This window comes from Mirounga angustirostris, unplaced genomic scaffold (assembly GCF_029215605.1).
Source record: "Mirounga angustirostris isolate CCGP_5_RB_7025 unplaced genomic scaffold, mMirAng1.0.hap1 SCAF_1, whole genome shotgun sequence".
In the NCBI taxonomy this organism is placed as follows: Eukaryota; Metazoa; Chordata; class Mammalia; order Carnivora; family Phocidae; genus Mirounga; species Mirounga angustirostris.
The window spans coordinates 4,375,332-4,399,881 of NW_026991709.1; the positions used below are offsets into that span (position 1 = coordinate 4,375,332).

Sequence of the window (24,550 nt, forward strand, 5' to 3'; positions counted from 1 at the left end):
CAAAAAACAAAAACAGAACAAAGGACAACTGTAGGACCTTTACCGAGACTCCCATAGTTTTGACATTTTGCCCAATTTGCTTTATTATCTGTGCTCACACTTGGTGGTTGCTCTTGATTTTGCTTGCTGTCTCTGCATGCACACAAATGCGTGTGCACACATGCTGGAGGGTAAATGTGTGAACATTTGAGGGTATCAGGCCGGGTACTCCTCCTTTCTTAGGTGCATATTTCCTAAGAATAAGGATATTCTCTTCTGTGTCCACACCCCAGCTGTCCACTTCCTAAATCTGCACCGGTTTCTCTAACCTGCCGCCTGCCTTCCGCTTCATCGGTTGGCCCCGTCTCCTTTAGAGCAGTTACCTTCCACTCTTCCACAGGATTAGATTCTGCCTTGAGTCTCCTCTCTCTTTTGCCTCCTTTGGTCTGGAGCATGTCCACCACATCTGTCTCTGGTGTTCTAGAACATTCTGAAATGTCCTGAACCTGGAGGATGTTGGAGCGGACAGGACGTGTTGGGAGTTCTGGCTGCAGTGGCGGCTCCCGCTGACCCCTGCTCCCATGGAACCCTGTGGAAACATATCTTTACTTGTCTCCTGTCTTTTTAGCTCTGTTGGCGATGACAACCATTCCTTTGGATTTATTCAAGAAGCAGCCTTCTGGGCCCCAGAGCTTTACGTTGACCAGCGGGTCTTCCTTTGGCAGCTCGGTGCTGGGTTCAGTCACTGCAGAGGTACGACGTCATTCTCTACCATGGCCAAGCTCCAGCTTGACCCACTTGAGATTAGGAGCATCTTTACCTTGTCAGTCCTTCTTAATGCTTGCTTCAAGCAGGAAACAGGACGCTCACCTGAGAGGAGCTCCCATTTTGTACTGCGCATTTCTAGATGCGAATGGGACACTTCCTGCCCATGACTGTGTTGAGTGGTCTGCCGCGTGGGGACCTTTCCATGATGCTGTGTCACGTGGGCCTAACCCAGAAAGGGCCCTTCGATTTCGTTTGGGTCTCCAAGCCTTTGTGCCCATCATCAGGCGCTGAGTGGCTGGGTCTGAGCAGGGCACTTCTCACCTGTCGGTTCTGGGGGAAACCCAGATTAATGCCAGGAAGGCAGTAGTACTAAGTGATGTTGATTGACAAAGTCAGGTTATTGCAGAGGAGGGCAGCATGCACGCCCAGGCGTCGATATTGGTGCTGCATGAAATGCGTAACCGGCTCTCTCTGCAGTTTTCTTACCTAGAACCCGGTGAAGTGAAATCCCGGCAGACCCCTCCACCTGCTCCTGCTGCAAAGGTAGAAAAAGACCGCACGGTGATGCCATGTGGGACTGTGGTCACTACTGTCACTGCTGTGAAAACCAAGCCTCGCTTCGACACGGGGAGGGCGTCCCCCCTGAGCTGTGGTGAGTGCAGGCCGTGCAGACTCGCGGCCCACAGCCCGTGAGCATCTTGTCTCTGTGTGGTTCACACGGTCTCATGGCCCAGAAGGAAGGGTAACTAGCCAGACTTGGGCTTAGCTTTTTGAGTTTTAGCCAATTACCTTTCTATTTTCTCAAATAACTACATGACATGCCGAGGCAAGGTTCAACCCTGTAGTGCATGCTGAAGCTAAAAACCTAGATATTAGAGGAAACATCTAGTTCAATGAACTACCCAATTACACTCACGGGGGGACAACCCGCTATCTTGAAACATTAGATGTAAGTGATCAGTGTAAGTTCTTAGGTTGAGAATCTGTTTTTTAGAAGGCCTGGTGTGCAGTCACTTGAGATCTAGCTGAATTCTGTACCTGTCCCCCCAGCCTCTGCCCCAGAGACAACTTCTGTTTAAGTGTAGGAGTTACTATTTTATTTGTATTTATACTGTGTTTCTGCTTCCACGTAGATAATGTATTCTCTTCCCAGAACAGGTTGCCTGGCACCACTGTTCTTGAATACAAAACAAAGTGAAATTCTGGCTTAATTAAAATGTTTCTGAAATTTTATTTAAACCCAGGTTCCCAGCATTCTTTTGGGTCCTCGCCTCCCCTACCTCCCTCCCCCTCAAAATGAGAGACTGTTAAAAAAAAATCCAAATGGACGGGGTTGCGTGAGAGGTGTGATTTCACCTTCCAGGAACTGTAGGTTCAGATGGCTTTTGGGGCCATTGTGATCTGGATTTTCTCCTGGCAGAGTCTCCCCTGAAGACACCTGTCAAGGTGAAGGTAATCGAGAAGGACATCTCTGTCCAAGCCATCTCCTGCCACGGGGCTCCTGTCAGTAAGACCTTCTCTTCTTCGGACACAGGTAATGAGGCGCGTGCTCACGGCGTCCTCCCTCTCGCCTCCTTCCAGGCTCTCCTCCTGTCTTTCTCATCTGTCCACAGGTCAGCATTTCCTTTTCGGAGTTTGGGAGGCACTTTTTTGAGTAATAAGAGCAGAATGAGGAGGAGACTGGGGGAATGGAAGACAGGCAGAGACCAGGGGTGGCGTTAAGTTTTAGCAGACGCTTTCACAAAATAAACATGAAAACCCAGTTTATGCCTCATGTTATAAAACTTTTGAGCGTTATTCTCCTCGTGCTCAGTACACCAGTGCTCTGAATATCTTCGCATAAACAGGACTTGGGGGTGTAGTCCTAAAGGCAGCTTTGTTGTCGTCTCCCACTGTCCCAGAAAAGCTGCTCGTTAGGAGTGGTCGCCCCCAGAACTCTGCTCGCAAATTCCCCATTTTTATGGTCACGTTTAGGGAATAAATGTCTTTGGAGAGAGGAGTTACGGCCTCCCTAAGTCAAAGCACAATCTAAACTTGGGGATTACATTTGCTCCCTCTGCTCGGGTGTGACCTGCTGTCAGACGAAGGGCAGGTGGGCTCCTTCTCTCCGGCTCACCTCTCCCCATCCTCCCAGTCCTGTTTCTGGTCTTGCCAAGGTCAAGGATGGGACAAGGAGGAGAGGACGGGGGGCAGGAAGCTCTCATCTGACGGGTGCTGTCTTCGGACGGCTTCGGGTCATCCCTCAGCCTGGCAAAGCTGACAGTGTCTCCCTGCGGGAGTGGTCACGGCTCTCCGGAAACCGCAGCGCCCCCCAGCTGCAGCCTCCTAGACGCAGCCGTGGCCCTCCTGTGGCTGGCCGCTCCCGATGCCCCTTTTCCTGCCCCTCGCCGAGCGCCCCGCTGCCTCGTACTGCAGGGACTCCTTCCCCTGCACAGGATCCCTTTTTAACAGGCTGACGTTCCCACTGTAGGTTTCTCTCCCGCTCCATGGGCAGCAGAGCCAGCCGCCAGGCGCCTCCGGGGCCATCGTAGCCTTCTTGGGCACCCCTGGCACCTGGACAGGGCTTTGAAGGACCGCTCAGAGCCGCCAGGTGCTCCCCCGGGGAGTCCTCGCCAGCCCCCTCCTCGTGAGCCTCTCGTTTCTCGCTGTGGGTGGCGGCCAGGCAGCGTGTGGCCGCGTCGGCCCCTCGCCAGTCCCCCGGGAAACGGAGCATCTGTCGCCTGCAGGGGACGCTCCCGTTAGCGCCTGCCCTTCTGATCGCGTTGTTGTTCGACTCTGCCTGAGCAGGGGCTGCCTCAGTGAAGGGATAGGCACCAGCTCGGCGTCAGCGACCTCGGCCGGGCCGTCCCCCTGGCTGCCTGACATCCCCCCACGTCTCAGATGGGCATAAAAAAGGCCCCTGCGTCATAGGGTGTGGGATGGCGACACAAAACAGTGTGCTCCCAGCCCCCGGCAAGCACCTGCTAGGTGGTCAGCATCCCACAGATGTTGGCCACATGTGGGGTGCTGACCACGGGGAGGAGCTGCCTGTACGAACTCACTGTGTTGAACCACTCTCGGGAAGGAAGGGGCATTGCCTTCCAAAGTTCAAAGTCGTCTAAGGGGTCGGAGGTTTTTTGTTTGTTGGTCTTCCTGCTTTCATTGTTTTTCATCAACTCTATGGAGGTATGACTGGCATATGAGGAAGTGCAGAAATCTGAGTAAGTACACAGCAGTGAGTGTGTGGAACCATCCAGAAGCAGCGATAGACCAAGAGGGTCTGTGAGCCAAACCTGGCCCTGTTTCTGTTCATGAATTCCATCGGAGCCCAGCCTTGTCCGATCACTTCCGTTCAGGCTCAGGCTGCCTGCACGGGACTGAGGCCACCGTGAGAGCTCGTGGCCCAGGCCGGCCCACAAAGCTTAACCCGTTTACTGTCTGGCCCTTTCCGGAAGCGACTTGCCGGCCCCTGCCTGGGGATCATCTCCATCAGCCCTGGAGGTCCCCAGGACGGTGTGTGATGTGCTCAGTGCCACCTTCCCTCCCGCAGAGCTGCTGGTGCTGAACGGCTCGGATCCCGTGGCAGAAGTCGCCATCCGCCAGCTCAGCGAGTCCTCAAAGCTGAAGGTCAAGTCTCCGCGGAAGAAGAGCACCATCATCATATCAGGGATCTCCAAGGTGTGGCCATGCGCCCCGGGGGTCGTATCTGTTGGTGGCCTGGCTTCCTCCTGGTGGAAGGTAGCCCGAGCTCCTGATGATGTCCAGAAAGCTCCTTGCAAAGGGCAGGTCCCGTTCCTCACCCAGCACGAGGCTCACTCACGGCCCTGTGTTTATGAAGCTCACCCCGTTCGTGAGGAAGCTTGCAGGCTTCTGGCCCAGGATGCTCTGGTTGTTGAGGGGTTGGTGACCCATGTGAAGAAAAGCTATTGAAAGAGAAAGACTGGCCTGACTAAGGCCCCCGTTGGGGACAGAGCCGCTACCCTCTCGCGGGTCGACATGTCTCCAAACCATTTAAGTTGTTTGCAGGCAAAGGCTAGCAGAGAGGGCAGCCCCTCGGGGCCAGGGGCCGCGCGAGGGTCATGTATGCATGTGGAACATCCCAGAATGAACAAGGGGAACGCCAGCAAGGAAGGGGCTTTAGTTGTGAGGGATGAGGAGCAAGAAGACGTGGTGAACGCGGAGGGTGGGCTGGCACCCGGAGGTGGGCCAGGGGAATGCGGCAGTCTGTAGCTCATGCCGACGTGGGCCAGGGGAGGTGCGGAGGTCAGTCATCAGTGTTGCCATTATACTCAGGGCCTCGGCGGCCAGTGCCAAGTACCAGCTGGCAGGACTGGCACATGGTGCCCCGGGCCTCCCTGAGTGCACTTCCGGAGGCGGCCAGCAGGGGGCGGCGGCACGAGGAGTCTGGGACCACGTCCTCTGCTTTCTCGAAGGCTGTATCTTGGAATCACTAGGAACCCACGTAAACCTTACATTTAATGTGTCCAAACCACTGCGGTTACTATGTTTCACGGAGGCTCAGATGGCCCCATCCTGAGTGAGTGGGCACTTGGCCAGCCAAGTGCAGTTGTCAGGAAGCGGGCTCCCCTGTGAACAGCGGGGCGGCCCCGGGGAGCCCCCGGCCCCTTGCAGTCACCTTCCCACCCTCCAGCCCACGGGCCCCAAGGGTTAGGGCAGCTAACCTGTGCTTGTCTTCGACACAGAGAGGTGGCACCCAGAATTCTTAGGCTACAGTGTGTATGCCGATTACTTTCTGCTCGCAGGAAGCAAACTCCTGTAGGAAGAAGTGTTAAAAGACACACTGAATCCATAGCCCACTTCCCGTGCCTCCCCGTGCGCTGTCTGCCACTTAGAAGGAAGTCTGTCCCTTCCGCAGGCCCCCCTGCCGGGGAAGGGTGTCTGCTTCCTCCACGCCCCTCCACCTGTGAACGCGGGCGCCCCTCGCAGCCAGGGCCCCGACCCTCTGCTGCGAGGGGCGACCTGCACTGGCTGCATTTCAGTCCCTGTGAAACACGGCCGCGCCTCCTGGGAAAGACGTGTGTCCTTGCCCCCCTCCCTCAAGCTGACTTCTTTTGTCCCCGGACAGACCTCACTATCTCAGGACAATGCCGCTGCCCTAATGCTGGACTACTCGGCCTCCATGGACGGCGCCCGCCAGGAGGACACCCCGTCCCTCGTGGGGGCGGCTGCCGCTTCTGCCCCCCCGGAGGACGAGGCCTCAGCCCCTGCCCCGCCGGCCCCAGAGCCCCAGGAGAGGGAGCTAGACTCCTGGGACTTGGACAAGGAGTCACAGGCCTCAGCGTGGGGCAGCCAGGCCCCGCTGGACCCCGATGGGGACGAGCTGTCGGAGAGCTCCCTGAGTGTCTCGGAGCCGGGCACCACCAAGAAGCATAAAGGTACCCACGCCCCCCGCCCGCCCGCCCACCCGCTAGCTTTTCTCTCCTGCCCGTTTCCAAGCTAACCTTCAGTTCCATCGCCGGCTTCCCTTCCCTTCTCCTCTACAGATCCACCCCGCCCTCGGCACCCTGCCCCAGCAAGCACACCCTCGTGGCAGGGGTGGGCCCGCTTGGAGCCGGTGGGCAGGCGGCATATTCAGAATCCTTCCATCTCTCTGCACTGAGGGGGGCAGCTTGTGCTCATGCCTAGAGGCGCCCCTTCTTTTGTCCGCCCCACCCCCTGAAACAGAACCCTCCAGAACGTTTAGAGGGGGCCACCAGGCGACTCTGCACGAAGCCAGCAGAGACCGGGCTTCCTGCAGGATTGGCAGCTCTGAGGCACAATGAGCCTCAGACTCTTCCCTCCAAGTAAAAGCTGGCCAGACCTCAGGGCTGGGTCCTGCTAGCATCCAAGGGCAGATAAGTCCCCCAGAAAAGGAGCCGATTACCTTAACGTGTGTGTAGTGATGAGCAGTGACGTTGTTAGAATAATCCGTTGTTTTCCATCAGCACTAAATCGATGCTTTGCATTTGCAGATTTTGTCAGCGTGTGCGGTTAATTTAGTGCTCTGGCCTGATGGTAACCTAAAGAGCCTTTCTGAGGGACTGTAGTCTAGGGGCTTGAGGTCCCCCTTAGATGGGCGGTCAAGCCTCCCGAGCCTCCGCTCCTCCTCCGTGTGTGAGGATGCGCCCCCCTCCCAGGCAGGAATAAGGAGATCCCGGTGCAGAGACAGGACAGGAGACAGGATGCAGGCGCCTGAGCGCAGCTGGGAGTCGTGGGTGCGGCTCGGCACTAAGTCCTCGCCCCCCCGGTCCCCCGAGAATGCAGACGCAGGAAATCGCAGTCGCTCCTGAGGCCGGGAACCTCGGTAGCTGTTCTGCTGCTACCTCGCTCCGCTCCTCTGTTCTTGCCGCCGCGGACCAGTGGTTCTCAACTGGGTGACTGTGCCCCCCCCCCCAGGGGACCCAGGCAGCGTCCTGAGACAGTCTCAGCGGCCACAGCTGAGACTTTAGCTTTAGTCCAGGCAGTAGAAGCCAGGGCGCAGCATCAAGCCCGCAGCGTGCAGGACAGCCTAGCCCCTCTGGCCTGGTCCAGGGGGTCAGCACCGCCTGGGGGAGCTCCCCTGGCCCCGAAGAAGGCCGTGTGTGCTGTGCAGAGCAGGAGAGGAGGTGCAGGGTGGGGCGCCCCTTCCTCCCCTTCCTTCTCCCGATGGCCAACAGTCCGCTGCCTCTTCTCGTGAACCCCAACCCCCCAACCCGCCTTCCTGCGTTCACTCTGAGAGGCTGCACCTCGCTGACCCCGAGTCCATCCAGAGACCACCGTCCCCTCATCCCTTGCTTCCTCCTTCCCTTTGCCTTTCCTTCTGGAGAGTTCTTTCCCATGGGTTTCCATCCTGGCTGTGCCACGGCCATGCTTCTCCTTTCCCGGCACTGGCCAGGGGGATGGCAGCCCTCCGGAAGGGCACTCTTGGGGACCTAGGTGCTGACAGGTGTGCTTGGCGCTTCCCTGGAGCCTGGGCACGGGGACCTCGCTGGACGTGGCGCCCGTGGAGTCAGATTTGTAAAGGGATGTATTTGGCAGTGCTTCCAAACTTGCTTCTATTCCTGTGTTTTCGTAGAGATTTGGACACCGCGTCTCTAGATGTTGTCAGAACCTTAGACGATTACGTGTTACAGGTGCCACAGCGTTTTTGTGCGCTGGGGATTTTCAGCTTTCTACCCGGGGATCAAGGGAGCGGCTGTATGGAACGTTCTCTCCATTTTAAACTGAAGCTCATTTTCTGGCTGGAGAACCACCTGTGTGTCCAGTCACAGCAGGGGTTCACATACGTCCCCAAGACCGCAGGCGTATTTAGAACTCTCTTGCAGTTTCGCTGATTGGAAATGCACATTATCGTGACGCTGCAGCCAATACAGGGAAGCTAGTCCCCCCAATTCGGGTTGATTTTTAGCTTAACCAAGCGTCCATGTTGTTTCATAGCAACGGGAATGTCCGTAACATGACTGTGTGTTTAGAGATGGTTAAGACGGTAGAGTCCGTGTTCTGTGGACTTTACCATAAGAACAAAAGTATTGATGGAGACTTTGAAAAATACTAAAAAGTAAAAAAAAAAAAAAAAAAAAAAAAAACCCCAAGCCACCCCAAACCTTGCCAGATGTCCTGCCCAGTAACGTCACGTGCGCGCGGGCGCAATGCTTCGGGACTCACTGTCTGTCATTCTTGTTTTGCTCCTGCATACTTTTCTTTTGACCTCTGACCTCTTCTCGTCATCTCGTGCTCATTCCCTTTAACTTAAGAGGATCGCTATGCCAACCAGAATTAATTGCCTACACAGTAAGTTATTTCTGTCTTATACTTTTTTCCCCCAAAAATTTGAGTACAGCCTTGCCATGAGAAAAGCTTATTTTGCGACAGCAGGAAGCTGATCTCCCCTTCCCTTTCTTTCCTGTTCCTTTCCAGCGTGAACTGCCCAGGACGCTAGTGTCCCCGTTTTCCTCCGTAGATGTGCGCTGGTGGGGTTAATGTAGCACGTCTACCCCTCGGGGGGGGGGGCGGGGTGCTGTCCCCCAGCTCAGGGGACAGCCAGCCTCGCACCCCGTCAAGTGCAAACACACCGCTTCCCTGAGCCGGGCCCTGGTTCTAACAAGCAGTCACTTTTCTAAACGGACAATCTATGGTTTGGCTTGAATTCAAGAGCTGTTCTCTGGGCAGCAAACTACGACGTGCAAAGTGACTTCTGGTCACTGTTTTCCTATCAGATTTTGAGATGGATTCTTCAGTGACCTATTCATGTCTGTTAGGGTCTGTGGAGATAAACAAGAGTAAATTGGGAAATATTTGCTATATTAAAGCTCTAATTTAGAATAATTATTTTTGAAGTTCTTCCTATTTGTTTATTCTTCGGCTCTTTTGTGGTGGTTGTTTTTTTTTAACCTTGCTAGAACCAGGGAAAGATTTTTTTTTCCCCTCCTCTCTGTCCCCCATTTAAGATGTTGGCTATTTGCTTCAAATTTCACATACCTTCTCTCCAGATTTTACCTGAAGGATCCTTAAGGTTGCGGGCGAGGTCTGGGTCTTGCTCCTGCCTCTTGGAGTGGCTGAGGTGGTCTGGACTAAAGGAGCTCAGCTTTATAAAACCCAGACTGGGGTGCCTAGGTGGCTCAGTCGTTAAGCGTCTGCCTTTGGCTCAGGTCATGATCCCAGAGTCCTGGGATCGAGCCCCGCATCAGGCTCCCTGCTCAGGGGGGAGCCTGCTTCTCCCTCTGCCCCTCCCCCCTGCTCGTGTGCTCTCTCTCTCTCTCTCTCTCTCAGATAAATAAATAAAATCTTTAAAAAAACAAAAAACCCCAGACCACTGGGGCTCCTGCTCAGGCACTGTGAACTTCCCCAGCAGCAAAGGTGACAGATTCTGGGGGCCCAGAGGCGAGGGTGACATACCAAACTGTTAGTTACTGTCTTAGCCAGAGTTCTCTAGAGAAACAGAACTGCGAGGTGCTACATTTCAGGGAAGTGGCTCACAGCATCATGGGGTGTGACGGTCTGAAATCTGCAGGGCAGGCCAGCCGTCTGGAGACAGAATGTTGTCTTCTCCTGGAGGGAGCCCTTGGCGTTGGCCCTTCAGGCACGGAGCGGATGGGATGAAGGCCACGCCCACCATCCAGGGTAGCGCGCTCTAGTCCAGGACAGCCGAATGCACTGTTGACCCCGCATCTACCCAATGCCTTCAGGGGACAGATGAGCGCTGGCCGGGCTGACACTGAAGACAGAGCGCCACGGCTCCAAGGAGCTGAGGAAGCTCCATACCGTGACCCTTCCTGCTGACGGAGGAGTGCGCTGGCCTTTCTGTGCTGGACCCTCACACCTCTGCGGAGTGGCGCAGTCAGTGTCCCCTCTGTGGCCTTGTGCTTCCGGCACTATTTACCCCAAAGGTCACTGTGATTCGTGCCCCAGTTTAAACAGACCTTAATGTTTTCATTTAGAAAGGAGAACGGAATGACCTCCGTTTACCCTAGTCATTCTTCACGTTTGAGGAGTTAAGCTGTGCATCGGGGAGGGATTTGCGTCCTGTCTTATACATGCTACCAGCGTGCCTCTCAAGACTGATATTGTTCCGGAAGCCTGTCCACGTCCGTGTTGGAGTGCAGGGCCATGCTCTGGGATGCTCTGAGAACCAAGACCCATCCCACTCCCAGGAGGCCTTCCCCGGTGACCGCCCATGCACGTGTCCTTTACCAGACCTGCTGGCCACTTCTCAGGGCTGGGACCTGTCCCCTGCCAGCTCAGACAGCATCGCTTAGGTGCAGAGGGGAGCCAGGCATGAGCACACAGGCTTTCTGCCCTGGGGCACTTGTTAGTGGGGCGGAGTGCATCACTGCTAGGGATAAGACCTAAGCAGGGCTCCAGCCTATAGATTTGCAAACCTCAGTCCCTCCTTTCACATTTTATTGTCCCCACAGAAGCTGTGACAAGTCACGTCAAGTTAGGGGACACCCACACTTGGTGAGTTAGGATGACGTGCACCAGGGGACACAGGACATCATCCGGTTCTCGTATGGATATTGAACAGTCAGATTTAACAGAACTGCAGACCTGTTCGGAGAGCCTGCGTGGGGATGGAAGCACAGAAAACAGCCCGTTATAGGCCCTGTCCGTGGGACGCACGGGAGCTGACCCTAGCTTGTGGGACAGACCGCTGCCAGCAGGAACGTTTCAAGTCAATACGGCACACAGGTCTTTCCCTTTCCCGATTTTACTCACTGGCTGGAAGTCCCTGATATTTCATCTTGATATGGCAAGAATTTGAGTTTTAGTCATTTAAAGTGCAATTTCATTTAAAGTGTTTTTTTTTTTTTTTAAAGATTTTATTTATTTGACAGAGACACAGCAAACGAGGGAACACAAGCAGAGGGAGTGGGAGAGAGAGAAGCAGGCTTCCCGCCGAGCAGGGAGCCCGATGCGGGGCTCGATCCCAGCACCCTGGGATCATGATCTGAGCCGAAAGCAGATGCTTAATGACTGAGCCACCCAGGCGCCCCTAAAGTGTTTTTTTTTATTAGAGCGAGCATGCATGTGAGTCAGGGGGAGGGACAGAGGGAGAGAGAGAATCTCAAGCAGACTCCCCGCTGAGTGCAGAGCCCGATGTAGGGCTCGATCCCATGACCTGAGATCATGACCTGAGCCGAAACTAGGAGTCAGATGCTTACCTGACGGAGCCACCCAGGCGCCCCAAGTGCAATTTCATTTAAAAGAGTTAAAGTGACTGCTTAAAAACGTGTAGATTTCCTTTTTAGAGAACTGTGAACACAGCCACCTCCTCTGAATCTGGTGCAGACCCATGCTTCTCAGCAGCCAGATGCTGGTCTGTCCCATTCCACACAGCCTCGGGCTCAGAAATGGCCAGTCTCCCAGCTCCGGAGGCCAGAAGTCCAAGGGCCTCCTGCTGGCCATGACGGAGACTCTGCTCCATGCTCTCCCCAGGTTTCTGGTGTCTGCTGGCATCCTTGACCTTCCTTGGCTTGCACAAGCGTGACCCCCATCCCTGCCTCCAGCCCCCCTCCCCCCGGCACTCTCCCCATGGGCACGCCTGCGTCCACAGTTGTCCTTTGAATAAGAACACCGTTGTGTTGGTGTAGCGCCTGCCCTGATTCACCGTCGATGAATCACCTCTCTAAAGACCTGTCTATAAATTAAGGTCCCATTCTGAGCTCCTGGGGGTCAGAACCCCAACATATGAATTCTGGAGGGACATGATCCAACCCGTAACACCACCCCTGCTCACACCCCAGCCCCTGGCTGCAGACCCCAGACCAACTTTCAGTGCAGGGGCCCATTCCAGGGGTCCTCTAGGACCTTCCCTGTTCCCGCTGACCTCCAGCCACCGTGGCGAGGGGTTGCTCTGCCCCCCCTCAGGCTTCTAGCCCCATGGAGAGACAGGGCGCATGGGATTAGAGCACTCCAGGTTAACCGAACGGATCCAGGTGAGAGTCCACATTTATATGCCCTTCAGGGACCCCAAGCTAAGCCTAAAGCAGGTTCCTGTAGATTAGAAACACTTCCTGGGCCCCAGCGACCCGAGGTAACCTGTCATGGTGCAGCCCCTCCCGGTGCCCAGGGCATCTGATCGGGGGATTAACCAGTGGGCACCCCTGCATCTGCCCCACCGGCCAGACTGCAAAGTCAAATCCAGCTGGTGGTGGTGGCTGGTGGGGTAACACACCCCAGCTGGTGACTCCTTGTGACAGGCTGCATCTCACGGGGATTTGAACAGCTCGAGGAACAGACACTCGTGGCCCCCAGACGTAGCACAGCAGGCCTGTGGAGAGGGTAGAGCCCCATACACGTTTGGAGTCCACGTTCCGCTGCCTGTCCTTCCCGCTGTCCTGGAAAGCCCCGCACACAGCCTCTCCACGTTAGATCAGTGTAGACACACCCTCGTGATTCTGCATAATAGGCTGTTTGATTGTATCCAAAGAGAAAATGAAAAAAAAAAAAAAAGACCTTTTCAGCAGCTTTGATCAGATGACATTCAGCCTATGCCTTGGGGCTCTTGAGCTCCGTGCTGCGGCCGAGCCTGGACAGAGCAAACGGGAAGTCCGCCCTTGGCGCCAGGCCCAATGAGCAGCCTCTTAAAGTCATGGGCGGGCATGCTGTTCTACAGTGCTGATTGTGAAAGGTCCACAGACAGGGCTGGGCCCGATTCCACCACTGTCCGCCCGCATTCCTGGAGAAGAACCAGCCGATGCTCCTCGTGGTCCCCCCTGAATAAACATTCGGTCATTGGTGTCTGTCAGGGCTACTCAAGTATTTGGTGGCTCGACCGTGAAAATAATGAATTGCCAAATAGCCATAAAGCTCCTCATCCTGATGGGCAGACTCTCTCCTTTCAAAGCCATCAGCATGGACACGCAGATGTGATGAATTCCAGGCTGGCTGGGAAGGCTCTCTGACCCTGCTGGGGTTTCCACAGCATGGCCATCTTTGCTGGGGGTGGGGGGGCCAGGGGACCCGAGGGAGGGACTGCCTACTGCCCTCGGCCTTGACCAGGAGCTCAGAGAGAGGTCTGCCCTGGGACGCACCTGACAGTCCAGCTCACTGCTTCTCGGCTCAGAGTCTTTTCATCCTGAAAACTCTGGTGTTTGGTCCAGGCCAGATTCCGGCTGCTTTTCCCGTGTGGATATAGTGACCGCACACCAAAGTAAGAAACCGCTCTTATTAGAGTCGCTCAGATGTCCTTGTTTCTTTTCCTCTTGGACTAGTGGTCCCGGCGTTTCGTCCACAGCCCATCTGACTGGCCCCCTGTGCTTTCCTCTTGCAGGAGGGATTTTAAGGAAAGGCGCAAAGCTGTTCTTCCGCCGGCGACATCAACAGAAAGACCCCGGCATGAGCCAGTCGCACAACGACCTCGTGTTCCTGCAGCAGCCGGAGGGGGCCCGGAGGAAGGGGGTGACGCTCACCAGGATCCTGAACAAGAAGTTACTCTCCAGACACAGAAGTAAGAGCACCATGAACGGGGCCCCGGCGGAGCCCGCAGCCGGCAGCCTGCCGCACCAGGATGCGGGAAGACGCGGGCCCACCTAACTGCCCACCAGGACGGAGTGAGAGTCCCTGCAAGCTGTCAGACGGCCGCCTGGGCTAGCTGGGTTAAAGGGCAATGAAAACCCAAGTCTCCGGCCAGGAGGTTTCCCCCCAGAGACAACTGTCCGATTTGCCACCCGATGCCAAAGGAGATCTGAAGGCTCTGCCACATGGGCTGTGCTCTGGTCCAAGAGCTGAAGTTAAATGTGAGATTTACGTTCTGAACTAAAGAACATCCTATAAAGAATGGTGATGGGGCAGATGTGGGGGACTCAATTTTACCCGCACTGCACTCGGACACGTAGTACCTTGGGTCCACGCCTGGACCGCGTCGCAAAGAGGAGGTGTCCCCCTGTGCTGTCACTGTGAATGGAACGGATGGGTCACCTGTCCTCACGGACTGCTCAGCGTCACAGTACAGCTCGCCCTGAGTACAGAGAGGTGGGACAGAGGCAGGATTTGGGGTCCACAGAGAAATTACGGTGGTAACAGAGACACTATGACAAAGGTAGAAGGTAGTTGCCTTTGATATTAGCCATATAACTTGAAACCGTATGCAAACACTAAATCTCTCCTGCGCACATTTTGCTGAGCTCTCCTGGATGTTTACTTTGAGCCTGTTTGCAAGTGGGAGATCTATCACTTCCTATGTGGTTTTTACGTTTTCCTCTGTAGGGTCAAAGTGCTCGTGATCGTGTGGGGGGGGGCTCTCAAGTGAGGCTAGCAGCAGTAAGTGACCCACCGCATGGCCACACCCCACACACGGTTTTCCTTTTGTCCCCGGCTGGTTTGCCAAACGCTGCCGATGGCTGAAACAAAGAACTTCCAGGACAGAAGAGAAAGCTATTGTGTGTCTCAGGTAGGAGTCTTAGGGGTGGAAGTTTAATAACAAATGGGCCAAACGTCGCATCAGTCCTTTCGGGAGCTCTCCAGAATTCTGCTGTGAACAGCGCTTGACATGTTTTGGGGTGTCCTTGTTTTGGTTTCCAGTGGGGGAAAGAAAAAAAAAAAAACAGATAAACGTGGCCCGCCATGTGCGTATCTCTGTGTACCCTTCACGCCACGGTCGTCCGTCCGCCTGTCCGTGTGTCCGCGCCACTGGCCCATCCGCCCGAAGGTGCCACTGCCAGGGACGAGCTGGTTAGGGCTGTGGCCGTCCCTGTGAACCGTCTGGATGGTTCAGTGAGATTCGCTTTCTTCTGATAAGATTTAAAAGGCTATCGTGAAGCCTGACCTCTGTCACGGATAGGAAATTGGGGGCGCTCCTTCTCACAAGCGCTTTTGTTGACCCCAAAACACGTCTTTTGGGGTAACGGAGCCACTGCCGAAAAAAAAAACCTTCCCGAAAACCCAGATTACGGAACTTTTTTCCCTTTTTCTTGAGGGAGAGATTCTAAAACTACGTGAAGAATTTTACTCTGAAATACACACTCAGAAATGCCCCGGGGTCCCAGGAATTACCAGGTGACTGTAAGATGAGTTTTTACAGGGACTTTTGATTTTCGTTACCTCGTGAAACAGCACCAGGCGTTCCAACATGTCATTATACCAAGTTAGTCTCCGCAGGTTGGTAATCACTACTAGTCTTTTTGGAACCCATTTGGTCACTTTGTTTTGTCTTAGTGGAGGATTATTTCCTGCCCCCCCCCCCCCCGCCCCGGGGTAGGCAGCACTTGGGACATTCAAAAATTAATTCTCAGAGGACATTATGTGTCAGAATTTCAGGCAGAGATCAGAAGTCTTTAGCACAGTTTTTTGTTTGATTCTGAAGTTCAGATCAACTCAATTTATTCAATGTGATGGGATCAGTTTTACGTTGCCACTTCCTTGCTCTCAACAAAAAATGTCTTAGCCATTCCCATTCCTGATTGACCCCATGAGCATTTTGTTCACTGTGTAATCTTTTTGCCAAGGGTTTTCTTGGTTTCTCAACTTCCTGGTGACTTAAAGCCTCTTCCGGGTCCCGGGCAAGCGACAGGTGGGCTGTCTGTCCCGCATGGGACGCAGGACCGTCCCACGAGAGGTGGAGAGCGTTAAGGAGATCCGTGTTTCCGTGTGTCTGTTGGGCACACATCAAGAGCCCCGTACCTCTGAGTCAGATCCAGGAGCACCCCCCTCAAGACGCACACACGTTTTCTTCCTCTGAGGGCCTTTTCTGAACTTACAGGACACCCAAGAGAGCACGGAAGGGTGCGTGAACATAGCACCATGAGAAAATGGGCCGTGTTGATACTGTGAATGCTTCTTTCCTGGCTGTTTATCCAGGCCTGTGCTTTAATGGTGTAGGTATTTATGCGAAAGTAAATGTTATGAAGGGTACATGTCAATTAAGATTATACACCAAATGCTAAACATACCAATCTGTAAATCACCTTATTCCCTTGCCTTTCCTTATGCTTTAGGGGCACAAGAGCTTTTGTTTCTGTTTTGCGTTCATGATATTTTTGCAAAGTGGTGTTTTGGAGTGATTTCTCACGAACGCTAATAGGAATGTGTGTCTGCATGTCTGGAACCAGATGCTCACGTTGGTTGTGAGCTGGGGCAGTGCCCTGCATTCAAAGATCCACTTGTGTTTGCAGAGGAATGCAAGGGAGCTTGAAGTGTGTGTGTGTGTGTGTGTGTGTTATTAATGTAGCAATAACAAAACCACCGATCTCATCGTCCCGTTGGAAACCCGCTGTGAAGAAGACGGTTTAGACAGTCCTTTATTTAAATCAACTCTCAAGTTTAAGTTTAAAGCCAGCCCTTGATTCCTCCTGAGAGCTCGGCGGCCAGTTGCTGCCCACCAGTCACAGATTAGGTGCCTGTCTCCGTCTCTGATTGGTTTTACTGGCTGCCTCTTCAGAAGAGAGTTGCAAGTTTTCTTCTTGAGCAGAAAGGACACATGAATTTATATCGCTGCCAGCAGGTGTGGGGGTTTTCCTGGTAAGAGCCTCACAGTCCTGACACGTCAGAGCACAAGCTGGTGGCGCCTGGAAGTCAGAACGTTGATGTCCGCTGGGTGGAAAGCAGGTCTCACACTGGTGTAGACCCCGATGCCAGGCCCTCCCTCCCCTGCCCATACCTGCTCAGGCCCGACTACCAAAGCACGTGGCATGGACACGCTGGTGCCGCTACGTTGTGCAAAGCAAACTCAGGTCCCCCCCGGGCCCTTCTCTTCCGCATTCCTGTTTTATGTGAGGAGGCATCCGGAATACGTCGACCTGCCCAGTTCACCCAGCTTGCAACTGCTGTCATGTACCATTTACAAGTTGGCCTTGTAGGTACCCCCCCACCCCCCACCCAATAGCACATCAAAGCTACATTTTTTTAAAAAGAAGAAAATGAAAGGTTTTCAAGGTATGTGGCAAGGTCTGGCTTGATGCTTAAGTGTGGTGATGAATTTGCTGGACAGTGATTGTATTCCTCGGTAGCACTTTAAACCGAACTGTGGAAGATGTGTCTGGAACATGAATAGTCTTTGAAAGAAATAAACATGCACATGGGACACGAAACACCGACTTGTGTTTGCTGAGCCTGGGCTGTCCCGAAAGCCCCGCGTGTGCCTGGGGTCCCGGATCACGGTCATCTGCTGCTTGGTGCTCGGCGGGCGGTGTGCGTGCCCGCCGTGGGCTGCTGCATGAAAGAGGAGGTGGGCCCTTCACTCGTGGCCACTGCTGCTTGCTGTTCTTGGCAGAGACCGTTCCTAACGTCTTCCTACGTGACATTGGCATCCTTTTCTAGGCCTGAGACTAAAACCATTTACTAGGAAGTCAATGTTTCCAGGGACCCTGGGGTCATGGTGAATGGGGGGTGCTACCAGTCAGGGTCGGCTTGGCCTGGGCCCTCCCGAGGTGCAAGCTGGCAGGAGGTGAGTCTGCATGATCCCCAGCAACCTTCGGAGGGGCACTGTCCCCTTGGAGGCAGTCTTTTACATGTCCCTCAACTCCCAGGGTCAACGCCCGCCCCCGTGGTGGCCCACAGGGGACAACGTGGAGCGGGCTCCCGCGTGGGCTCAGCATAGGCTGGTATCACACTGGCACGGGGCTTGCGGTGGTTCCTGGGTGGGGCAGGGCACAGCCGGACAGATGGACAGGTCCCACACAAACCCCACAGGCATCTCGGCTCCTTCCCGGGGCGGCCCTCCTGGGTATGGACTGAGAGCCCAGATGATTCATGCCTTTAAGGGAGCACTCTACCTGTGCACAGCTCCAGCCATCCCAGGCTTGGATGCGGATTCTCAGCTCTGAACGTGGCAAGCGATGGCAACCCGGTGTCTTGTTTGGGGTGGAGGTGTCTCGCACGGCTACTTCCTGCGTGACCTGCAGTCCATCCTGGGTGAATGCTGCAGCAGGAGACCATTTGGGCCTGCTGGAAGGCCAGCCTTGCCCCAGCTGACCAGCTTTCCTAAGCAGATCTCCTGCCAGTCACCTCGAGGCACACACTGCACCCTTACCAGCCCCATCTCCACTGTCCACACATTTTTTTTTATTTTAGAGAGAGAAGAGAGAAGTCGTGTGAGTGGGAGGAGGGGCAGAGGGAGAGAGAGAATCTTAAGCTGGCTCCACGTCCAGCGTGGAGCCCGATGCAGGGCCCGAGCTCACAACCCTGAGCTCATGACCTGAGCCAAAATCAAGAGTCGGACGCGCAACCGACTGAGCCACCCAGGCGCCCCCCAACATGGCCCATGTTAACCCACACCAGCCACCTGCAGTCTGCGAATGTGCACCCCTCGTCCCCAGCATGTGCCCCGCCCTGTTCTAATGAGCCAACCAAACACCAGCCCCGCCTCCTCCGTGAAGTAGCCTTGGCCACCGAGGAGGCCGGGAGCACCAGGTGCTTCTTTCGGTCCCTATCACTTGACCCCATATCACTCCCTCTTACGCTGGCTCCTTGGCGGGCGGTGTATCCCTTGGGCTGAGGACAGTGCACACCTAGTGAGTAATGACCGGTGTCGGCTGGCAGCCCTATATGAGCGCACTGGAGCCCGGGCGCAGGGGACGGAGCCCGCCACGGAGGGGAGCCTCTGACAAAACCATGCTACTGTTTACCTTGGTCGCTTCTACAAATACGGGGCGCTGCGTGCAGATATTAATACCTCGTTCGTAGAAAAGGCAGATTGCTCACCACAGAGGTCTGGCTACCAGGATGGAGGCCTGAGCGCAGGGCCCTCCTGAAGGGAGAGCTGCCAGATCCTCCTCCCATGGTGCCTGAGAAGTACCCACGGTCACACTCCGCCCCAGCTGTCCCCGGCTCTGTACGGCCACTTCCACAGTGCAAACTGCCACGCTGCGTCCTGCGTGTGCCAAGCATTCACTACTGATTATACTGATACAAAGTCGGATGCTTAGGTGGCTTGGGCTACTTGGTATTTTATACAGAAGCCAGATAAAGATCCAAGACCACAGTGATAGTAACTAATACGAATTGAGCACTTAGTACCAGCCAGAATTTTTTTCAGTTTTACATCTAGTGACTCCTACACTCTGAGACCACCCCAGGAGTTACGATCCGTGTCTGCTTCACACATTAGGAAACGGAGGCACAGAGAGGTTAAGTAACTTGCCCAAGATTACACAGTGGTTAAGTGGCAGAACCAGAATTTGAGCCCAGGCCATCTTGCTGGAGGATCCCAGCCCCTAGCCACGAGCCTCAGCTACCCTGTGTCAAAAGGAGAGACCGGGACATCATCTTTTCTAAACGTTCAGCTCCCTGTTGTGGGCGAGGATACTCTAAAGTGAGATGCAACGCTTTGCACGTACTGAGAATTAAATTATTTGCTGATTAGATCTCTCTCTTTATCTGGGTAAGAAAAACCAGCCAGATCGCAAAGCTAGAGGGAGCGTAGAGAAGTGGCTTAGGGATATGTATTTTTATAATGTCCGGTACAAAAGGAGTCGATTAACAAAAAACCGGGGCTGAAGGGCCACGTGACTTAGAACACATACGTCTGAGGCAGCCAGTGTCGGGGCTGAGGGCATCGCCCCAGTGCGGGGCCTCACGGAATCACGATGCCGCCTCACTGCTCAGCTCGTCTCTGCTCGGGAGGAGCAGTGCTCGTAGGAAAATCTACTCAGAAATGGAAGCTCTCTCATTTTTAACTCCCTCAGCTGACTTTTAAAAATTTCACGGACACCTGGGTGGCTCAGTTGGTGAAGCGTCTGCCTTCGGCTCGGGTCATGATCCCGGGGTCCTGGGATCGAGCCCCGCGTCGGGCTCCCAGCTCGGCGGGAAGCCTGCTTCTCCCTCTCCCTCTGCCTGCCTGCCACTCCCCCTGCTTGTGCTCTCTCTCTGTCAAATAAATAAAATCTTAAAAATAAATCAAAAAATAGAAACTTCAAACTTAGAGAATAACCCATATAGACTTCACTAGATTCACCGATTTTGGTATATTTGCTCTACCTACCTACCTATCATCTATTGATCAATTGACCGATTGTTGTGTGGAGACATCGTGTTTTCCCCGAAATTCTTCAGAATGCATTTTCTGAGAAGGATGGCCTCTTCATATCACACACTCAATGGTCATCATGCTTGGGGAGCTGGACATCGAGGCTACCCAGCATCAGATGCTACATTCAGGTCTCCCCAACTGCCCAAGAACATCTTTCACAGGTGGCTTTTCTTTTTTTTTTCCTGCTTAGGGTTCAGGCAAGGTTTCTACATTGCTTTTGTTGTTAATAATAAAATCTGACACTTTCAGAAACAAAACTTTAAAAAAATTTTTTTAAATTTTGGATAGATCAGAGAAAGACAATTATATGATTTTATTCATAAATGGAATCTAAGAAACAAAACAGATGAACATAGGGGAAGGGAAAGGAAAATAAGATGAAACCGAGAGGGAGACAAACCATGAGCGACTCTTAACTCTAGAAGACAAACTGAGGGTTGCTGGATGGGAGATGGGTGGGGGGATGGGGTAACTGGGGGATTGGCATTAAGGAGGGCACATGATGTGATGAGCACTGGGTATTATATGCAACTGATGAATCACTGAACTCTATCTCTGAAACTAATAAAAAAATATAATTTTGGTTCGAAATCTGCTCTCAAAAGAATTGTTTCCAGCCTTCATAGAAGGAATATACTGAACACCCTGGGAATTCTTCTGAAGATTCAATGAGCATTGTGAATATGAATCCCAGCCCTGTGCTACATGTACTAATATGAGAAACGGCTTTAGGTGGCCTCAGGTCTACTTTTATAGGTTTTCACTCTTGCTGTAACCGGTCCATTTTTTCTGCAAACAACCTGCTTTTGTTCATGCTTGCCAGTACCTCTGGTGTGCAGAGGCCCAGAGAAGCATTTGGGCATTTGAGAATTGCAAGCGGGCACTCAAGGGGTGGGAGGTAGGTGAGGGGGGCGTGTTAGCTGTTAGCGGTCAGTCTGGGGCTCTTGGGGATTGAGCAAAGAATGAACGCTGAATGCTGAAAAGATGGTGGTGGAGAACCCCTGGAGAGCATTCCAAGTAGAGCGAATCTGTGCAAAAGACCTCGAGGACATGTTTGAGGGACAGAAGGCTGAAGGGAGGTGGGAGTCCCAGAGCTGGGTGGGGTATGAGCAGGGTAAAGGTGAGATGATCAAGAGAGGTGTGGGAGGCTGGGGTGCAGACCTACTGTTAAGTGCCGCTGGGAAGTCACTGCAGAAGGTTAGGGAGGGCGGACCCATGAGCCCTAGCAGCACAACATGCTCAGCATGCCCCCTCTGCACCGGCTCAACCTTCCACCCTACAGCAGGGCCCCTTCAATGGGTCCTTACTTATTACCAATTCATACAAGTACGCCTGGCTGTTGAATAAATTCCTGCTCATGGGCCTGCCTGGCCCAAGGCTCTATGCATTTAGAATTCCCATATTAACAAATGGCCCAGATGGGGGCTATACCAAATTATTCTCCCACCAGGAAAAGATGAGAAAGACGAGACAGCTTGTTTTCTATAGTCTCTTCAAAATAATGCTATTAAGCTTAAAAAAAAAAAAAAAAACTTTGCTAATGTAACAGGTAAAGATAATTGCACTCCAATTTTGCCTTTTCTCTCATGAAGGTGTAGTTGAATAGCCTTGCTTATGCTTAAGAACCATTGTGTTTTCCTGACCGGGACTGTCCATTTCCCTATGGGGTTCTTCATCTTTTTCCTATTGATTCCTAGGAGCTTCCTATGTATGAGGAAAATGAGTCCTTTCTGATACCAATTTCAAATCATTTCCCACCAGTTCATCCCCTCTTGGACTTTACTGGTGGAGCTTTCTGCCAAGCAGAACAAAGAAGACAGTCTTACTGCCCTGCACTGGAGACTAAAAGACCCCTCTAGCCCCTTCTATCTGTGACATTCTGGGGCCACAGGTACATTCCACGCAGGGGGTCAAGAGGCCACGCAGGCCACTAGGACCTGGGAGTCGGGAGGGGGCAGACACAGCTCCAGGGAGCAGTCTGGCCTTCAAAGCTGCCCTGACGGGGTGGTGCTTTTCCCGAACTTTCCACGTAGCAGCATCGCACTGGTCAAAGTGTGGATTTCAGGCGCCCACTGTGCCCGGCCCAGATGCCCGCCCCTCTCGACTTCTGAGCTTGTTGGGGCAGAGTAAGCGCTCCCATGCGTGTTCCCTGAGTGGATTTGGAGGCCCGCGACACCCCATCCGCTGTGTTCAGAAGTAACTATGATCTGGCAGCAAATCTCAGACTGCTTTTAAAGAAAAATTTGACTCTTCCACCCCCCACCCCCCCAAAGGAAATTAAGGCTCCAGCAACCACCAGAAGAGCCTTAAAGGGGTCCCGGGGCTGCTGACGCCTGTCGCTTCCAGGGTCCCAAGACCGGACACGCGTGCGAGTAAGGGACAGCAGAACCAGCCCCGCTTCTCCCAGGCCGGTCCGGATCCACAGCTCGCCGCTCTCCCGTCTACACCGCCCGCTTTCCGACAACCCGATCCACATCACCGCTCCCGGTCTACACTGCCCGCTCCCTGCCGTTCTCTGTCCACGTCGCCCCTGCCCTCCGCACTCCCAACCACGCCTCGCCGCTCTCCTGTCCGTGCCGCCAGCTCCGGGGTCCGCAGCACCCGCTCTCCCACTCCCCCTTTCGCGCGGCCCGCTTTCCCACTCCCCGTCCACGCCGCCTGCGACCTGCTCGCTGCCCGTGCACGCCGCCCGCTCCCGGGCCCACACCACCCGCTGTCCCACTCCCCGGTTCGCGCGGCCCGCTTTCCCACTCCCCGTCCACACCGCCCGCGACCTGCTCGCTGCCGTTGGTCCACGCCGTCCGCGCCCCGCCGCTCCCAGTCCGCGCCGCCCGAGCCGGCGCCTCTCCGCCGCGGACTACAACTCCCACAATGCCCCGCCACCGCCCCCCGGCTTCCGGTGCTGCGCAGTTTCCGGAGCGGATCGCAACCCGGAGTCCGGATCCGAGCCCGCTCTGCACATTCCACAGGCAGGTAAAGCCCGGGGCCCCGCGCCCGCCGCCGCCCCCGCGCGCCGCCCCGGCCCGGCCCGGCCCGCGCCCGCGCCCCGCGCCCCGCGCCCGGCCCGCCGCCGCGGCCCCGCCCGCCCGCCGCCCGCCCCGGTCCAGCCGCCATGCCGACTGTTCTTTGTTACATTCGCCGGCTGCGGGCTCCGTGGGCGATCGGAGTCAAAACCCGGCTGGATTTCCCGGAGCCGCTCCGGGATCGCCCTGCGCGCCGCCCCGCGGCCCGCGCGCTCCGGGCCCGCCGCCGCCCGCCGCCCGCCGCCCGCCGCCCGCCGCCCGCCGCCCGCCGCCCGCCGCCCGCCGCCGGCCGGCGCGGGGCCGCGCTCGCCCGTGGGTGCGGCGCGGGGGCTCCTCCGCCCCCGGCCCCAGCCCGCGGTCCCCGCCCCCGGGCGCCTCCGCCGCCGCCGGCCCGGCGTGATGTCACCGTCCCCCGTCGTCGGGCACGGCCCCCGGGGGAGCTCGGGAAGGGCCCGGGACCTCCGTCCCGGCGGTTAGGAAGGCGGACCCGGCAGTCCGGCGATGGGGCTCTAGCCGCCCCGCAGGGCACCCCGCCCCCCTTTCCGTAAACCCTTGGGCGGCCGAAGGGAAGGGAGTGAAGTCCGTGGACAGGTGGCACGGGGTGGGCGGCTGTGCCGGGACGGGGCTCCCCGGCCGGCCGCACAGGTGAGGCCCGGCCCGGCGGGCCCGACGGGCAGGTGGAGGCGCTGGCCATGTGGCCTCTGGCGAGAGGGACAGGTGTGCGCGGTGAGGGTCGGGTTTGGAAGACAAGAGTAAGCTCATCATGGAGAATCGAGCTCCTTGATACTCACAGTTATGGGTTCACCTCTATTAAGCTTCTAAAGTAGGGGATGGGGTTTTTCCCCCCGGAAATGCTCAGAAATTGCCCCGAACCGCCCCCCCCAAGGGTAAGTTAAAATGGTAGAGGCAAGCGTGACATCAGAGACGCACGGACCGTGTATGTATTTAAGGCTGCCAACACAAAACCACCTTTGCTTAAGCCACTTTCATAAAATCCGGATTCACCAGATAAATTCAGAGAACCCAGCTTGGTTCCCCAAGGTATTTTTGAGGATGAAAAGTAAGGAAGCATCTGGTTTTGTGATAAGCCTGAAAAGGCAATGAGGAGAGAACTATGCCAGAGGGTGCAAGGAGGTAGATGCCGCCGTGACAAGTGAGGCACCCCAACCCCAGGACAGCACACAGTGATACTTTGTTTCAGAACTGCACCTGCTCCCATTGTCCACGTTTTCACTGCTCCATGCGGCTTCCCCGAATTTCCTTGACATCACTGCCTTATGGTGAATGGTTAAGATGTGGAGCTATAGTTTGGATTTTGAAAGGGAAAACCAGCAAAATTTCTCCTTTACAGAGTTTT

The 24,550-nt window shown here is 55.0% G+C and overlaps 2 protein-coding genes and 1 long non-coding RNA gene across 7 annotated transcripts in view; 2 read left to right on the top strand and 1 right to left on the bottom strand.

Moving 5' to 3' along the window:
• The window catches only part of C2CD2 (C2 calcium dependent domain containing 2), a 51,734-nt gene extending 34,503 nt beyond the window's left edge, over nucleotides 1-17,231 (top strand). For 2 of the 5 annotated variants that reach the window (XM_064578621.1, XM_064578651.1), the window contains exons 9-14: nucleotides 608-732; nucleotides 1,225-1,399; nucleotides 2,168-2,281; nucleotides 4,277-4,404; nucleotides 5,813-6,122; nucleotides 13,478-17,231. In XM_064578621.1, coding sequence (XP_064434691.1) covers nucleotides 608-732; nucleotides 1,225-1,399; nucleotides 2,168-2,281; nucleotides 4,277-4,404; nucleotides 5,813-6,122; nucleotides 13,478-13,740 — 1,115 coding nt within the window. In that variant the 3' untranslated portion in view covers nucleotides 13,741-17,231. Of the gene's footprint in view, nucleotides 1-607; nucleotides 733-1,224; nucleotides 1,400-2,167; nucleotides 2,282-4,276; nucleotides 4,405-5,812; nucleotides 6,123-6,230; nucleotides 6,783-8,461; nucleotides 8,497-8,622; nucleotides 8,761-13,477 lie in introns of those variants that run through there. The other 3 variants (XM_064578633.1, XM_064578643.1, XM_064578628.1) reach the window with 3 other exon arrangements.
• LOC135362580 (uncharacterized) lies at nucleotides 4,404-23,040 on the bottom strand. The gene is made up of 3 exons (XR_010407450.1): nucleotides 22,945-23,040; nucleotides 6,611-18,061; nucleotides 4,404-5,500 (listed from the first exon to the last, which is right to left on the bottom strand). It is a non-coding gene; the product is annotated as an uncharacterized LOC135362580 (long non-coding RNA).
• The window catches only part of PRDM15 (PR/SET domain 15), a 68,220-nt gene continuing 66,611 nt past the window's right edge, over nucleotides 22,942-24,550 (top strand). The window contains 1 exon segment of the mRNA XM_064578617.1: nucleotides 22,942-23,143. Within this exon segment, the coding sequence (XP_064434687.1) occupies nucleotides 23,042-23,143 (102 nt within the window). The 5' untranslated portion in view covers nucleotides 22,942-23,041.